This window comes from Nerophis lumbriciformis, linkage group LG23 (assembly GCF_033978685.3).
Source record: "Nerophis lumbriciformis linkage group LG23, RoL_Nlum_v2.1, whole genome shotgun sequence".
In the NCBI taxonomy this organism is placed as follows: domain Eukaryota; kingdom Metazoa; phylum Chordata; class Actinopteri; order Syngnathiformes; family Syngnathidae; genus Nerophis; species Nerophis lumbriciformis.
In genome coordinates, this window is record NC_084570.2 from 32,141,571 (window position 1) to 32,160,817 (window position 19,247).

General features: G+C 41.8%; 1 protein-coding gene across 3 annotated transcripts in view; it reads right to left on the reverse strand.

The window, feature by feature from the left end:
- The window catches only part of unm_sa1614 (un-named sa1614), a 64,289-nt gene that overhangs the window by 2,511 nt on the left and 42,531 nt on the right, over positions 1-19,247 (reverse strand). For 2 of the 3 annotated variants that reach the window (XM_061984726.2, XM_061984725.1), the window contains exons 25-27: positions 9,983-10,056; positions 233-387; positions 52-180 (exon numbers count right to left, since the gene is read on the reverse strand). In XM_061984726.2, coding sequence (XP_061840710.1) covers positions 52-180; positions 233-387; positions 9,983-10,056 — 358 coding nt within the window. Of the gene's footprint in view, positions 1-51; positions 181-232; positions 388-9,982; positions 10,057-14,527; positions 14,559-19,247 lie in introns of those variants that run through there. The other variant, XM_061984727.2, reaches the window with a different exon arrangement.

Consider the following 19,247-nt stretch of genomic DNA (forward strand, 5'->3'; position numbering starts at 1 on the left):
GCCACGCAATGGCGGATCTACATCAGCATCAGTCCGGAGCGGTATACGCACCCACCAGTCCGGGTCTTCCTGGCCCACCACCACCAGGACTTGTCCCTCGCTGAAGCTCAGCTCGTCGTGGTGGTCCGCCTGGCAGTCGTAGAGAGCCTGGACTCGTGGAGCGGACTCCGCCCGTCGAGGCTGAGGAAGACCAGGTCCTTCACAGAATACTTCTCATCAAAGTGTGACTCACCAAGGACCTGCGGGGGAGGGGCAGGGGGGCGGAGCCTCTGCTGGCACTCTCAAAACTCTGCGAGCGCTGATTGCTTGGAGATCTGTCGCTGGAGGGCCTCCTGGGGCGGTGTGCAAAAGGGGAGGAGCTTGTGTCGCTCTCCGCCCGCCGGAAAGCTGAGAGTGCAAAAAAACTCAAGTCAGTGGAGTGATAAAAATAGTCTTAGACTTAGATTGGTCACATCTAGTCTTAGACTTAGACTGGTCACATCTAGTCTTAGTCTTAGATTGGTCACATCTAGTCTTAGACTTAGACTGGTCACATCTAGTCTTAGACTTAGGTTGGTCACATCTAGTCTTAGACTTAGATTGGTCACATCTAGTCTTAGACTTAGATTGGTCACATCTAGTCTTAGACTTAGATTGGTCACATCTAGTCTTGGACTTAGACTGGTCCCATCTAGTCTTATACTTAGATTGGTCACATCTAGTCTTAGACTTAGATTGGTCACATCTAGTCTTAGACTTAGATTGGTCACATCTAGTCTTAGACTTAGACTGGTCACATCTAGTCTTAGACTTAGATTGGTCACATCTAGTCTTAGACTTAGACTGGTCACATCTAGTCTTAGACTTAGATTAGTCACATCTAGTCTTAGACTTAGGGTGATCACATCTAGTCTTAGACTTAGATTGGTCACATCTAGTCTTGGACTTAGATTGGTCACAAATAGTCTTAGACTTAGATTGGTCACATCTAGTCTTAGACTTAGACTGGTCACATCTAGTCTTAGACTTAGATTGGTCACATCTAGTCATAGACTTTGATTGGTCACATCTAGTCTTAGACTTAGGTTGGTCACATCTAGTCTTAGACTTAGACTGGTCACATCTAGTCTTAGACTTAGACTGGTCACATCTAGTCTTAGACTTAGACTGGTCACATATAGTCTTAAACTTAGATTGGTCACATCTAGTCTTAGACTTAGACTGGTCACATCTAGTCTTATACTTAGATTGGTCACATCTAGTCTTAGACTTAGATTGGTCACATCTAGTCTTAGACTTAGATTGGTCACATCTAGTCTTAGACTTAGACTGGTCACATCTAGTCTTAGACTTAGATTGGTCACATCTAGTCTTAGACTTAGGGTGATCACATCTAGTCTTAGACTTAGATTGGTCACATCTAGTCTTAGACTTAGATTGGTCACAAATAGTCTTAGACTTAGATTGGTCACATCTAGTCTTAGACTTAGACTGGTCACATCTAGTCTTAGACTTAGATTGGTCACATCTAGTCTTAGACTTAGACTGGTCACATCTAGTCTTAGACTTAGACTGGTCACATCTAGTCTTAGACTTAGATTGGTCACATCTAGTCTTAGACTTAGACTGGTCACATCTAGTCTTAGTCTTAGCTTGGTCACATCTAGTCTTAGACTTAGACTGGTCACATCTAGTCTTAGACTTAGATTGGTCACATCTAGTCTTAGACTTAGGTTGGTCACATCTAGTCTTAGACTTAGATTTGTCACATCTAGTCTTAGACTTAGATTGGTCACATCTAGTCTTAGACTTAGACTGGTCATATCTAGTCTTATACTTAGATTGGTCACATCTAGTCTTAGACTTAGATTGGTCACATCTAGTCTTAGACTTAGATTGGTCACATCTAGTCTTAGACTTAGACTGGTCACATCTAGTCTTAGTCTTAGCTTGGTCACATCTAGTCTTAGACTTAGACTGGTCACATCTAGTCTTAGACTTAGATTGGTCACATCTAGTCTTAGACTTAGGTTGGTCACATCTAGTCTTAGACTTAGATTGGTCACATCTAGTCTTAGACTTAGATTGGTCACATCTAGTCTTAGACTTAGACTGGTCACATCTAGTCTTATACTTAGATTGGTCACATCTAGTCTTAGACTTAGATTGGTCACATCTAGTCTTAGACTTAGATTGGTCACATCTAGTCTTAGACTTAGACTGGTCACATCTAGTCTTAGACTTAGATTGGTCACATCTAGTCTTAGACTTAGGTTGGTCACATCTAGTCTTAGACTTAGATTGGTCACATCTAGTCTTAGACTTAGATTGGTCACATCTAGTCTTAGACTTAGATTGGTCACATCTAGTCTTGGACTTAGACTGGTCCCATCTAGTCTTATACTTAGATTGGTCACATCTAGTCTTAGACTTAGATTGGTCACATCTAGTCTTAGACTTAGATTGGTCACATCTAGTCTTAGACTTAGACTGGTCACATCTAGTCTTAGACTTAGATTGGTCACATCTAGTCTTAGACTTAGACTGGTCACACCTAGTCTTAGACTTAGATTAGTCACATCTAGTCTTAGACTTAGGGTGATCACATCTAGTCTTAGACTTAGATTGGTCACATCTAGTCTTAGACTTAGATTGGTCACAAATAGTCTTAGACTTAGATTGGTCACCACTAGTCTTAGACTTAGACTGGTCACATCTAGTCTTAGACTTAGATTGGTCACATCTAGTCTTAGACTTAGACTGGTCACATCTAGTCTTAGACTTAGACTGGTCACATCTAGTCTTAGACTTAGATTGGTCACATCTAGTCTTAGACTTAGACTGGTCACATCTAGTCTTAGTCTTAGCTTGGTCACATCTAGTCTTAGACTTAGACTGGTCACATCTAGTCTTAGACTTAGATTGGTCATATCTAGTCTTAGACTTAGGTTGGTCACATCTAGTCTTAGACTTAGATTGGTCACATCTAGTCTTAGACTTAGATTGGTCACATCTAGTCTTAGACTTAGACTGGTCACATCTAGTCTTATACTTAGATTGGTCACATCTAGTCTTAGACTTAGATTGGTCACATCTAGTCTTAGACTTAGATTGGTCACATCTAGTCTTAGACTTAGACTGGTCACATCTAGTCTTAGTCTTAGCTTGGTCACATCTAGTCTTAGACTTAGACTGGTCACATCTAGTCTTAGACTTAGATTGGTCACATCTAGTCTTAGACTTAGGTTGGTCACATCTAGTCTTAGACTTAGATTGGTCACATCTAGTCTTAGACTTAGATTGGTCACATCTAGTCTTAGACTTAGACTGGTCACATCTAGTCTTATACTTAGATTGGTCACATCTAGTCTTAGACTTAGATTGGTCACATCTAGTCTTAGACTTAGATTGGTCACATCTAGTCTTAGACTTAGACTGGTCACATCTAGTCTTAGACTTAGATTGGTCACATCTAGTCTTAGACTTAGGTTGGTCACATCTAGTCTTAGACTTAGATTGGTCACATCTAGTCTTAGACTTAGATTGGTCACATCTAGTCTTAGACTTAGATTGGTCACATCTAGTCTTGGACTTAGACTGGTCCCATCTAGTCTTATACTTAGATTGGTCACATCTAGTCTTAGACTTAGATTGGTCACATCTAGTCTTAGACTTAGATTGGTCACATCTAGTCTTAGACTTAGACTGGTCACATCTAGTCTTAGACTTAGATTGGTCACATCTAGTCTTAGACTTAGACTGGTCACATCTAGTCTTAGACTTAGATTAGTCACATCTAGTCTTAGACTTAGGGTGATCACATCTAGTCTTAGACTTAGATCGGTCACATCTAGTCTTAGACTTAGACTGGTCACATCTAGTCTTAGACTTAGATTGGTCACATCTAGTCATAGACTTTGATTGGTCACATCTAGTCTTAGACTTAGGTTGGTCACATCTAGTCTTAGACTTAGACTGGTCACATCTAGTCTTAGACTTAGACTGGTCACATCTAGTCTTAGACTTAGACTGGTCACATATAGTCTTAAACTTAGATTGGTCACATCTAGTCTTAGACTTAGACTGGTCACAGCTAGTCTTATACTTAGATTGGTCACATCTAGTCTTAGACTTAGATTGGTCACATCTAGTCTTAGACTTAGATTGGTCACATCTAGTCTTAGACTTAGACTGGTCACATCTAGTCTTAGACTTAGATTGGTCACATCTAGTCTTAGACTTAGGGTGATCACATCTAGTCTTAGACTTAGATTGGTCACATCTAGTCTTAGACTTAGATTGGTCACAAATAGTCTTAGACTTAGATTGGTCACATCTAGTCTTAGACTTAGACTGGTCACATCTAGTCTTAGACTTAGATTGGTCACATCTAGTCTTAGACTTAGACTGGTCACATCTAGTCTTAGACTTAGACTGGTCACATCTAGTCTTAGACTTAGATTGGTCACATCTAGTCTTAGACTTAGACTGGTCACATCTAGTCTTAGACTTAGATTGGTCACATCTAGTCTTAGACTTAGATCGGTCACATCTAGTCTTAGACTTAGATCGGTCACATCTAGTCTTAGACTTAGATTGGTCACATCTAGTCTTGGACTTAGATTGGTCACATTTAGTCTTAGACATAGATTGGTCACAAATAGTCTTAGACTTAGATTGGTCACATCTAGTCTAAGACTTAGATTGGTCACATCTAGTCTTAGACTTAGATTGGTCACATCTAGTCTTAGACTTAGGTTGGTCACATCTAGTCTTAGACTTAGGTTGGTCACACCTAGTCTTAGACTTATATTGGTCACATCTAGTTGGTCACATGTAGTCTTCGACGTAGGTTGGTCACATCTAGTCTTAGACTTAGATTGGTCACATCTAGTCTTAGACTTAGATTGGTCACATCTAGTCTTAGACTTAGACTGGTCACATCTAGTCTTAGACTTAGACTGGTCACATCTAGTCTTAGACTTAGATTGGTCACATCTAGTCTTAGACTTAGGTTGGTCACATCTAGTCTTAGACTTAGATTGGTCACATCTAGTCTTAGACTTAGATTGGTCACATCTACTCTTAGACTTAGACTGGTCACATCTAGTCTTAGACTTAGATTGGTCACATCTAGTCTTAGACTGGTCACATCTAGTCTTAGACTTAGATTGGTCACACCTAGTCTTAGACTTATATTGGTCACATCTAGTTGGTCACATGTAGTCTTCGACTTAGGTTGGTCACATCTAGTCTTAGACTTAGATTGGTCACATCTAGTCTTAGACTTAGATTGGTCACATCTAGTCTTAGACTTAGACTGGTCACATCTAGTCTTAGACTTAGACTGGTCACATCTAGTCTTAGACTTAGATTGGTCACATCTAGTCTTAGACTTAGACTGGTCACATCTAGTCTTAGACTTAGACTGGTCACATCTAGTCTTAGACTTAGATTGGTCACATCTAGTCTTAGACTTAGACAGGTCACATCTAGTCTTAGACTTAGATTGGTCACATCTAGTCTTAGACTTAGACTGGTCACATCTAGTCTTAGACTTAGATTGGTCACATCTAGTCTTAGACTTAGGGTGATCACATCTAGTCTTAGACTTAGATTGGTCACATCTAGTATTAGACTTAGATTGGTCACAAATAGTCTTAGACTTAGATTGGTCACATCTAGTCTTAGACTTAGACTGGTCACATCTAGTCTTAGACTTAGATTGGTCACATCTAGTCTTAGACTTAGATCGGTCACATCTAGTCTTAGACTTAGATCGGTCACATCTAGTCTTAGACTTAGATTGGTCACATCTAGTCTTGGACTTAGATTGGTCACATTTAGTCTTAGACTTAGATTGGTCACAAATAGTCTTAGACTTAGATTGGTCACATCTAGTCTTAGACTTAGATTGGTCACATCTAGTCTTAGACTTAGGTTGGTCACATCTAGTCTTAGACTTAGGTTGGTCACACCTAGTCTTAGACTTATATTGGTCACATCTAGTTGGTCACATGTAGTCTTCGACGTAGGTTGGTCACATCTAGTCTTAGACTTAGATTGGTCACATCTAGTCTTAGACTTAGATTGGTCACATCTAGTCTTAGACTTAGACTGGTCACATCTAGTCTTAGACTTAGATTGGTCACATCTAGTCTTAGACTTAGGTTGGTCACATCTAGTCTTAGACTTAGATTGGTCACATCTAGTCTTAGACTTAGATTGGTCACATCTAGTTGGTCACATGTAGTCTTCGACTTAGGTTGGTCACATCTAGTCTTAGACTTATATTGGTCACATCTAGTTGGTCACATGTAGTCTTCGACTTAGGTTGGTCACATCTAGTCTTAGACTTAGATTGGTCACATCTAGTCTTAGACTTAGACTGGTCACATCTAGTCTTAGACTTAGACTGGTCACATCTAGTCTTAGACTTAGACTGGTCACATCTAGTCTTAGACTTAGATTGGTCACATCTAGTCTTAGACTTAGATTGGTCACAAATAGTCTTAGACTTAGATTGGTCACATCTAGTCTTAGACTTAGATTGGTCACATCTAGTCTTAGACTTAGGTTGGTCACATCTAGTCTTAGACTTAGGTTGGTCACACCTAGTCTTAGACTTATATTGGTCACATCTAGTTGGTCACATGTAGTCTTCGACGTAGGTTGGTCACATCTAGTCTTAGACTTAGATTGGTCACATCTAGTCTTAGACTTAGATTGGTCACATCTAGTCTTAGACTTAGACTGGTCACATCTAGTCTTAGACTTAGATTGGTCACATCTAGTCTTAGACTTAGGTTGGTCACATCTAGTCTTAGACTTAGATTGGTCACATCTAGTCTTAGACTTAGATTGGTCACATCTAGTTGGTCACATGTAGTCTTCGACTTAGGTTGGTCACATCTAGTCTTAGACTTATATTGGTCACATCTAGTTGGTCACATGTAGTCTTCGACTTAGGTTGGTCACATCTAGTCTTAGACTTAGATTGGTCACATCTAGTCTTAGACTTAGACTGGTCACATCTAGTCTTAGACTTAGATTGGTCACATCTAGTCTTAGACTTAGGTTGGTCACATCTAGTCTTAGACTTAGGTTGGTCACATCTAGTCTTAGACTTAGATTGGTCACATCTAGTCTTAGACTTAGATTGGTCACATCTACTCTTAGACTTAGACTGGTCACATCTAGTCTTAGACTTAGATTGTTCACATCTAGTCTTAGACTTAGATTGGTCACATCTAGTCTTAGACTTAGATTGGTCACATCTAGTCTTAGACTTAGATTGGTCACATCTAGTCTTAGACTTAGATTGGTCACATCTAGTCTTAGACTTAGATTGGTCACATCTAGTCTTAGACTTAGACTGGTCCCATCTAGTCTTATACTTAGATTGGTCACATTTAGTCTTAGACTTAGATTGGTCACAAATAGTCTTAGACTTAGATTGGTCACATCTAGTCTTAGACTTAGATTGGTCACATCTAGTCTTAGACTTAGGTTGGTCACACCTAGTCTTAGACTTATATTGGTCACATCTAGTTGGTCACATGTAGTCTTCGACTTAGGTTGGTCACATGTAGTCTTAGACTTAGATTGGTCACATCTAGTCTTAGACTTAGATTGGTCACATTTAGTCTTAGACTTAAATTGGTCACAAATAGTCTTAGACTTAGATTGGTCACATCTAGTCTTAGACTTAGACTGGTCACATCTAGTCTTAGACTTAGATTGGTCACATCTAGTCTTAGACTTAGGTTGGTCACACCTAGTCTTAGACTTGTATTGGTCACATCTAGTTGGTCACATCTAGTCTTCGACTTAGGTTGGCCACATGTAGTCTAAGACTTAGATCGGTCACATTTTGTCTTAGACTTAGATTGATCACTTCTAGTCTTAGACTTAGATTGGTCACATCTAGTCTTAGACTTAGACTGGTCACATCTAGTCTTAGACTTAGATTGGTCACAAATAGTCTTAGACTTAGATTGGTCACATCTAGTCTTAGACTTAGATTGGTCACATCTAGTCTTAGACTTAGACTGGTCACATCTAGTCTTAGACTTAGATTGGTCACATATAGTCTTAGACTTAGATTGGTCACATCGAGTCTTAGACTTAGACTGGTCACATCTAGTCTTAGACTTAGATTAGTCACACCTAGTCTTAGACTTATATTGGTCACATCTAGTTGGTCACATCTAGTCTTCGACTTAGGTTGGTCACACATAGTCTTAGACTTAGATTGGTCACATCTAGTCTTAGAATTAGATTGGTCACAACTAGTTGGTCACATCTAGTCTTAGACTTAGATTGGTCACAACTAGTTGGTCACATCTAGTCTTAGACTTAGATCGGTCACATCTAGTCTTAGACTTAGATTGGTCACATCTAGTCTTAGACTTAGACTGGTCACATCTAGTCTTGGACTTAGATTGGTCACATCTAGTCTTAGACTTAGACTGGTCACATCTAGTCTTAAACTTAGATTGGTCACATCTAGTCTTAGACTTAGACTGGTCACATCTAGTCTTATACTTAGATTGGTCACATCTAGTCTTAGACTTAGATTGGTCACATCTAGTCTTAGACTTAGATTGGTCACATCTAGTCTTAGACTTAGACTGGTCACATCTAGTCTTAGACTTAGATTGGTCACATCTAGTCTTAGACTTAGACTGGTCACATCTAGTCTTAGACTTAGATTGGTCACATCTAGTCTTAGACTTAGGGTGATCACATCTAGTCTTAGACTGGTCACATCTAGTCTTAGACTTAGATTGGTCACAAATAGTCTTAGACTTAGATTGGTCACATCTAGTCTTAGACTTAGACTGGTCACATCTAGTCTTAGACTTAGATTGGTCACATCTAGTCTTAGACTTAGATCGGTCACATCTAGTCTTAGACTTAGATCGGTCACATCTAGTCTTAGACTTAGATTGGTCACATCTAGTCTTAGACTTAGATTGGTCACAAATAGTCTTAGACTTAGATTGGTCACATCTAGTCTTAGACTTAGACTGGTCACATCTAGTCTTAGACTTAGATTGGTCACATCTAGTCTTAGACTTAGGTTGGTCACACCTAGGCTTAGACTTATATTGGTCACATCTAGTTGGTCACATCTAGTCTTCTACTGAGGTTGGTCACACCTAGTCTTAGACTTGTATTGGTCACATCTAGTTGGTCACATCTAGTCTTCAACTTAGGTTGGTCACATGTAGTCTTAGACTTAGATTGGTCACATCTAGTCTTAGACTTTGATTGGTCACATCTAGTTGGTCACATCTAGTCTTAGACGTAGATCGGTCACATCTAGTCTAAGACTTAGATCGGTCACATCTAGTCTTAGACTTAGATTGATCACTTCTAGTCTTAGACTTAGATTGGTCACATTTAGTCTTAGACTTAGATTGGTCACATTAATCTTAGACTTAGATTGATCACATCTCGTCTTAGACTTAGATTGGTTTCATCTAGTCTTAGACTTAGATCGGTCACATCTAGTCTAAGACTTAGATCGGTCACATCTAGTCTTAGACTTAGATTGATCACTTCTAGTCTTAGACTTAGATTGGTCACATTTAGTCTTGGACTTAGATTGGTCACATTTAGTCTTAGTCTTAGATTGGTCACATTTAGTCTTAGACTTAGATTGGTCACATTTATTCTTAGACTTAGATTGATCACATTTAGTCTTAGACTTAGATCGGTCACATCTAGTCTTAGACTTAGATTGATCACATCTCGTCTTAGACTTAGATTGGTAACATCTAGTCTTAGACTTAGATTGGTTTCATCTAGTCTTAGCCTTAGATTGGTCACATCAAGTCCAAAATTAGATGTGACCAATGTAAGTCTATGAGATGAGAGACCAAAGGTCTTCTAAGACAAACCAAAGTTGCCAGTTGCCATTGATTGCATGTCCTGAGAAAAGAATATTATGATCCATCACTGATTAATTTTATGATTTTTTTATTGATTGGCTAACCTTGTTTGGACCTTGCAGGACAGCAAGGGTCTGTGTCTGCCCATTCCGCCAGCGATCCGAGAGGAGAAGATGGACTGCAGACACGCAGACAAATCATGAATAATTGTCACCAAAAGAGCATCAGTTTCAAGTTCTATAGCAGCTGTCTATGAAGTATTATTGGAGCAAAATGACCTGCAAGTGTGTATCTCAATCTGTGTGTGTGTAACCCAATTTGTGTGTGTGTGTACTCATTTGTGTGTCTGTGTGTCAATCGGAGTGTTTGTAATCAGATCGATGTACGTGTGTTTAAGTTGTCTACTAGTGACTTGTGACACTTCTGCATACTTGCCAACCCTCCCGGATTTTCCGGGAGACTCCCGAAATTCAGCGCCCCTCCCGAAAACCTCCCGGGACAAATTTTCTACCGAAAATCTCCCGAAATTCAGGCGGGGCTGGAGGCCACGCCCCCTCCAGCTCCATGCGGACCTGAGTGACGTGTTGACAGCCTGTTGTACATGCATATGTGACCCACCCATAATGTGTCACATTTTAGTGTTGATTTATTTAGTTTATTTTGTGGTTTGAATTAGTTTTTGGAGCTGTCATTACACATTTATCAGTATTCACATTGGTCAGTAGGGGGCAGTAGGGCGTTTCTTCCCAATTGAATGCTATCACCTGCAGACCGGAAGTGCATACTTGCCAACCCTCACGGATTTTCCGGGAGACTCCCGAAATTCAGCGCCTCTCCCGAAAACCTCCCGGGACAAATTTTCTCCCGAAAATCTCCCGAAATTCAGGCGGAGCTGGAGGACACGCCCCCTCCAGCTCCATGCGGACCTGAGTGACGTGTTGACAGCCTGTTGTACATGCATATGTGACCCACCCATAATGTGTCACATTTTTGTGTTGATTTATTTATTTTATTTTGTGGTTTGAATTAGTTTTTGGAGCTGTCATTACACATTTATCAGTATTCACATTGGTCAGTAGGGGGCAGTAGGGCGTTTCTTCCCAATTGAATGCTATAACCTGCAGACCGGAAGTGTCTTGTCATTCTGATGAGAGCGACCAGTCTGTGAACAATTGAAACGTCCTGTGTGCTTTTTCCTCCTGTATAACAGGTTAGTTTTGGTGAATCAACTCACTGAATAATATCCATGTGATCTTTATAAGTTTAAGTACACATTCTGATGGTTGAGCCTAACTCTAAAGTGTTTGTGAGTTGTAGTTTGTATTTGTGAATGAATCCAGTGCACAGCTGCAGTAATCAATACAAAATGGCGACGTGAGTACGCAATGTTTATATAGGAACTTCTGATCCTAATTCAGACTCCCAAATTAGAGCTCCCGTTTTCTTATTGATTTTATAATGTATATTTGTATAATGTGTGTGTTCTGAAATAGTGACAGAGAATAGAACAAGGATGGACAATTCAACCCTTAACTCAACAATGAGTAGAGGAGTGTTATGTGTGTGTATATGTGTAAATAAATGAACACTGAAATTCAAGTATTTCTTTTATTTATGTATATATATATATATATAATAAAATATATATGTATATATATATATATACACACACACACACACACACAGGTAAAAGCCAGTAAATTAGAATATTTTGAAAAACTTGATTTATTTCAGTAATTGCATTCAAAAGGTGTAACTTGTACATTATATTTATTCATTGCACACAGACTGATGCATTCAAATGTTTATTTCATTTAATTTTGATGATTTGAAGTGGCAACAAATGAAAATCCAAAATTCCGTGTGTCACAAAATTAGAATATTACTTAAGGCTAATACAAAAAAGGGATTTTTAGAAATGTTGGCCAACTGAAAAGTATGAAAATGAAAAATATGAGCATGTACAATACTCAATACTTGGTTGGAGCTCCTTTTGCCTCAATTACTGCGTTAATGCGGCGTGGCATGGAGTCGATGAGTTTCTGGCACTGCTCAGGTGTTATGAGAGCCCAGGTTGCTCTGATAGTGGCCTTCAACTCTTCTGCGTTTTTGGGTCTGGCATTCTGCATCTTCCTTTTCACAATACCCCACAGATTTTCTATGGGGCTAAGGTCAGGGGAGTTGGCGGGCCAATTTAGAACAGAAATACCATGGTCCGTAAACCAGGCACGGATAGATTTTGCGCTGTGTGCAGGCGCCAAGTCCTGTTGGAACTTGAAATCTCCATCTCCATAGAGCAGGTCAGCAGCAAGAAGCATGAAGTGCTCTAAAACTTGCTGGTAGACGGCTGCGTTGACCCTGGATCTCAGGAAACAGAGTGGACCGACACCAGCAGATGACATGGCACCCCAAACCATCACTGATGGTGGAAACTTTACACTAGACTTCAGGCAACGTGGATCCTGTGCCTCTCCTGTCTTCCTCCAGACTCTGGGACCTCGATTTCCAAAGGAAATGCAAAATTTGCTTTCGTCAGAAAACATGACTTTGGACCACTCAGCAGCAGTCCAGCTCTTTTTTTCCTTAGCCCAGGTGAGACGCTTTGCGCGCTGTTTCTTGGTCAACAGTGGCTTGACACGAGGTATGCGGCAGTTGAAACCCATGTCTTTCAAGCGTCTCTTGGTGGTGGATCTTGAAGCACTGACTCCAGCAGCTGTCCACTCCTTCTGAATCTCTCCCACATTTTTGAATGGGTTTTTTTTCACAATCTTGACCAGGGCGCGGTGATCCCTATCGCTTGTACACTTTTTCTGACCACAGTTTTTCCTTCCCTTTGCCTCTCCATTAATGTGTTTGGACACAGAGCTCTGAGAACAGCCAGCCTCTTCAGCAATAACCTTTTGTGTCTTTCCCTCCTTGTGCAATGTGTCGATGGTTGCCTTTTGGACAGCTGTCAAATCTGAAGTCTTCCCCATGTTTGTGTAGGCTTCAGAACTGGACTGAGAGACCATTTAAAGCCCTTTGCAGGTGTTTTGAGTTAATCAGCTGATTAGTTTGTGGCACCAGGTGTCTTCAAAATGTAACCCTTACACAATATTCTAATTTTGTGACACACGGAATTTTGGATTTTCATTTGTTGCCACTTCAAATCATCAAAATTAAATGAAATAAACATTTGAATGCATCAGTCTGTGTGCAATGAATAAATATAATGTACAAGTTACACCTTTTGAATGCAATTACTGAAATAAATCAAGTTTTTCAAAATATTCTAATTTACTGGCTTTTACCTGTATATATAGCTAGAATTCACTGAAAGTCAAGTATTTCATATATATATATATTTATATATATATATATATATATATATATATATATCTTAACCACGCCCCCAACCACCACCTCCCACCTCCCGAAATCGGAGGTCTCAAGGTTGGCAAGTATGCACTTCTGACTTGAGCCAGCACATCCAGACTTGTGAGCGTGTAATACAACGTGTGTGTGTGCGTTTAATGCAATTTGTGTATCTGCCGACATTTAACCAACCACACAAGACACTACACAATTTCAACCAATCAGAAACAAGGTACAGCTGAGGTATGTGAAAGAGAGACGCCAAGACCCGCCTTAGGTTGTTTCTGATTGGTTTAAATTGTGTAGTGTCTTGTGTGGTTGGTTAGATGTCAACATAGTGGATTGTTGTCTTGGTCTGGCATTGATATTTCCATGGGTCCGTGCAGCCATTTGTAGTTCGACTAACTCTGATTAACTCAGTGGCCTAGTGGTTAGAGTGTCCGCTCTGAGATCGGTAGGTCGTGAGTTCAAACCCCGGCCGAGTCATACCAAAGACTATAGAAATGGGACCCATTACCTCCCTGCTTGGCACTCAGCATCAAGGGTTGGAATTGGGGGTTAAATCACCAAAAATGATTTCAGCTGCTTTTCGCTGCTGCTCACTGCTCCCCTCACCTCCCAGGGGGTGATCAAGGGTGATGGGTCAAATTCAGAGAATAATTTCGACACACCTAGTGTGTGTGTGACAATCATTGGTACTTTAACAAAAACAATGCCAGACCAAGCCAACAATCCACTCTGTTGACATCTAGCCAACCACACAAAACACTACGCAATTGGTGTCTTCCATGGTTGGCTAAGGGCGTGGAAGGGTTCATTTGCATATAAGAAAGCCAGCGGAGTGAGAGCAAAGAGAGATGGCCCAAAGAAAAGGGCGAACAAAGTGGAGGAGAGAGAAGCCGTCGAAGGTTTGGTGATTCTTAAAAAGTGCAATTGCAGTGTCAAAAAGCTGCCAGCGATGATGCAATACTTGCATATTTGGGAGCAGCAAACAAGCAGGAGCAGGTCATCATTTATGTTGTATTTAAACACAATTGACGCTTTCAATGCTAATGCTAACAAAACCAAACCTTTTGTTGAAGACATTGTACATCCATGTACCAAACTTTATCAGTCTTTTACACTACTTTGATTCTTTGATACCTCCATGTACCAAACTTTATCAGTCTTTTACACTACTTTGATTCTTTCAAGGGGAAGTGCACTTTTTTGGAATGTTGCCTATGGTTCACAATCATGATGTGACATGATGGATTACTTTATGCATTCTAAATATTAAATAAAAGTCTGCTTACAGTGGAGTCCATGGGAGATCCTCTAGTCCGCCTATAAAAGCCAGTAAAAAAACATTCAAATAGTGCCAACAATACTTAGTGATATTATTATAAATATTAACACGTATTAGTGATATTGTTATTATAAATATTAACAAATATTAGTGATATTGTTATTAAAAATATTAACAAGTATTAGTGATATTGTTATTATAAATATTGACAAGTATTAGTGATATTGTTATTAAAAATATTATCAAGTATTAGTGATATTGTTATTATAAATATTAACAAGTATTAGTGATATTGGTATTAAAAATATTAACAAGTATTAGTGATATTGTTATCAAAAATATTGACAAGTATTAGTGATATTGTTATTAAAAATATTAACAAGTGTTAGTGATATTGTTATTATAAATATGAATAAGTATGAGTGATATTGTCATTATAAATATTAACAAGTATTAGTCCATCCATCCATCCACCTTCTTCCGCTTATCTGATGTCAGGTCGCGGGGGCAGCAGCCTAAGCAGGGAAGCCCAGACTTTCCTCTCCCCAGCCGCTTCGTTCAGCTCTTTTCCCGGGCGTTGGCCAGCCGGGAGACATAGTCTTCCCAACGTGTCCCGGGTCTTCCCCGTGGCCTCCTACCGGTTGGACGTGCCCCGGGTGGCATCCTGACCAGATGCCCGAACCACCTCATCTGGCTCCTCTCGATGTGGAGGAGCAGCGGCTTTACTTTGAGCTCCCATCGGATGGCAGAGCTTCTCACCCTATCTCTAAGGGAGAGCCCCGCCACCCGGCGGAGGAAGCTCATTTCGGCCGCTTGTACCCGTGATCTTGTCCTTTCGGTCAAAGCCCAAAGCTCATGACCATAGATGAGGATGGGAACGTAAATCGACCGGTAAATTGAGAGCTTTGCCTTCCGACTCAGCTCCTTCTTCACCACAACGGATCGATACAGCGTCCGCATTACTGAAGACGCTGCACCGATCCGCCTGTCGATCTCACGATACACTCTTCCCTCACTCGTGAACAAGACTCCGAGGTACTTGAACTCCTCCACTTGGGGCAGGGTCTCCTCCCCAACCTGGAGATGGCACTCCACCCTTTTCCGGGCGAGAACCATGGACTCGGACTTGGAGGTGCTGATTCTCATCCCAGTCGCTTCACACTCAGTTGCGAACCGATCCAGTGAGAGCTGAAGATCCTGGCCAGATGAAGCCATCAGGACCACAACATCTGCAAAAAGCAGAGACCTAATCCTGCAGCAACCAAACCGGAACCCCTCAACGCCCTGACTGCGCCTAGAAAGTTATGAATAGAATCGGTGACAAAGGGCAGCCTTGGCGGAGTCCAACCCTCACTGGAAACGTGTCCAACTTACTGCCAGCAATGCGGACCAAGCTCTGACACTGATCGTACAGGGAGCGCACCGCCACAATCAGACAGTCCGATACCCCATACTCTCTGAGCACTCCCCACATGACTTCCCGAGGGACACGGTCGAATGCCTTCTCCAAGTCCACAAAGCCCATGTAGACTGGTTGGGCAAACTCCCATGCACCCTCAAGGACCCTGCCGAGAGTATAGAGCTGGTCCACAGTTTCACGACCAGGACGAAAACCACACTGTTCCTCCTGAATCCGAGGTTCGACTATCCGGCGTAGCCTCCTCTCCAGTACACCTAAATAGACCTTACCGGGAAGGTTGAGGAGTGTGATCCCACGATAGTTGGAACACACCCTCCGGTTCCCCTTCTTAAAGAGAGGAACCACCACCCTGGTCTGCCAATCCAGAGGTACCGCCCCCGATGTCCACGCGATGCTGCAGAGTCTTGTCAACCAAGACAGCCCCACAGCATCCAGAGCCTTAAGCCTTGCCACCGAGGAGCTTTTTAACTACCTCAGCAACCTCAGCCCCAGAAATAGGAGAGCCCACCACAGATTCCCCAGGCACTGCTTCCTCATAGGAAGATGTGTTGGTGGGATTGAGGAGGTCTTCGAAGTATTCCCTCCACCGATCCACAACATCCGCAGTAGAGGTCAGCAGAACACCATCCTCACCATACACGGTGTTGACAGTGCACTGATTCCCCTTCCTGAGGCGGTGGATGGTGGTCCAGAATCGCTTCGAAGCCGTCCGGAAGTCGTTTTCCATGGCCTCCCAGAACTCCTCCCATGTCCGAGTTTTTGCCTCCGCAATCGCTGAAGCCGCACACCGCTTGGCCTGTTGGTACCTGTCCGCTGCCTCCGGAGTCCTATGAGCCAAAAGAACCCGATAGGACTCTTTCTTCAGCTTGACGGCATCCCTCACCGCCGGTGTCCACCAACGGGTTCTATGATTACCGCCACGACAGGCACCAACTACCTTGCGGCCACAGCTCCAATCAGCCGCCTCGACAATAGAGGCGCGGAACATGGTCCATTCGGACTCAATGTCCAGCACCTCCCTCGTGGCATGTTCAAAGTTCTTCCGGAGGTGGGAATTGAAACTCTCTGACAGGAGACTCTGCCAGACGTTCCCAGCAAACCCTCACAATGCGTTTGGGCCTGCCAGGTCTGTCCGGCATCCTCCCCCACCATCGCAGCCAACTCACCACCAGGTGGTGATTGGTAGAAAGCTCCGCCCCTCTCTTCACCCGAGTGTCCAAAACATGAGGCCGCAAATCCGATGACACAACTACAAAGTCGATCATGGAACTGCGGCCTAGGGTGTCCTGGTGCCAAGTGCACATATGGACACCCTTATGTTTGAACATGGTGTGCAATCATGCCTCTCCAGGTTTCACTGTCGTTGCCAACATGAGCATTGAAGTCCCCCAGTAGAACGAGGGAATCACCCGGGGGCGCACTTTCCAGTACTCCCTCGAGTGTATCCAAAAAGGGTGGGTACTCTGAGCTGCTGTTTGGTGCGTAAGCACAAACAACAGTCAGGACCCGTCCCCCCACCCGAAGGTGGAGGGAAGCTACCCTCTCGTCCACCGGGTTGAACTCCAACGTGCAGGAAGAATTGCTACTCCAGCTTGTCGCCTCTCACTGCGTGCAACGCCTGAGTGGAAGAGAGTCCATCCCCTCTCGAGAGAACTGGTTCCAGAGCCCTTGCAGTGCGTCAAAGTGAGTCCGACTATATCCAGCTGGAACTTCTCCACCTCGCGCACTAGCTCAGGCTCCTTCCCCACTAGCGAGGTGACGTTCCATGTCCCAAGGGCTAGCTTATGTAGCCGAGGATCGGACCGCCAAGTGCCCTGCCTTCTGCCACAGCCCAGCTCACATTGCACCCGACCTCTATGGCCCCTCCCATGAGTGGTGAGCCCATTGGAGAACAAGTATTAGTGATATTGTTATTATAAATATGAACAAATATCTGTTATGATCCGCTGCCCGAATCATATTTCTGTTTACATTTTCGAGGCACTTGTGTTTTCTGTTAGTTTTGTGCGCCTGAGGTTTGTTGCCATGGCTGCTTATTGTTTTCACCTGCCGCGTGTGTTTCCGGACGCGCACCTGTTAGCCATCAATGACATTATTTAAGCCTGCCTTGCCAGTGGGTTGGTCTGGCTTCCTAGTTTGCTTGATGCAACAATTGACGACGTTTGTTTCCTGCTCTTTACCTGCTAGTTTTCACGCTAGGCTATTTTGCTTGCTAGCTCCCACGCTAACCCCTTTTGGTTTTCGCTTTCCGTGCTATGAGCACGTTTTAGTTTTTTCCTGCATGATTTGTTCTTAAATAAATAATTTCCTACCTGCAAGCTGTGTTTGAAGCCCGTCTGCATTCCTGGGAGAACGAAACCCCGCATCATCATGCGCCCCGGTCGTCACAGTATCAGTAATATTGTTATTATAAATATTAACAAGTATTAATGATTTTGTTATTATAAATATTAACAAGTATTAGTGATTTTGTTATTATAAATATTAACAAGTATTAGTGATTTTGTTAATATAAATATTAACAAGTAAAGTTCCTAAAATGTTTTATGTTACAATCTCATTCCTAAATTCTATAATGACAACGTGATTGTTTTTGTAGCAATGTACAGAGACAACCTGGATGAAAATGAACGAGTCAGGATAGAGGGAAAGATGAATGTAGCAATGTACAGAGACATCCTGGCTGAAAATGAACTGGGAGACTAGTCAGTATAGAGGGAAATATGAATGAAGCAATGTACAGGGACATCCTGGATGAAAACGAACTGGGAGACTAGTCAGGGTAGAGGGAAAGATGAATGCAGCAATGTACAGAGACATCCTGGATGAAACCTTCCCAAACCTGATGGAGCTTGAGAGATGCTGCAAAGAAGAATGAGAGAAACTGCCTAAAGTTGTATTAAAAAAGGCTTGAGGCTGTAGTTTCTGCCAAAGGTACATCAACTAAGTATTGAGCAAAAGCTTTGAATACTTATGTGCATGTAATTTTTTGGTTTTAATTAGACATGTCCGATAATATCGGCCGATAAATGCGTTAAAATGTAATATCGGAAATTATCGGTATCTTTTTTTTTTATCGGTATCGTTTTTTTTTTAAATTGTTTTTTTAATTAAATCAACATAAAAAACTCAAGATACACTTACAATTAGTGCACCAACCCAAAAAACCTTCCTCCCCCATTTACACTCATTCACACAAAAGGGTTAATTCTTTCTGTTATTAATATTCTGGTTCCTACATTATACATCAATATACATCAATACAGTCTGCAAGGGATACAGTCCGTAAGCACACATGATTGTGCGT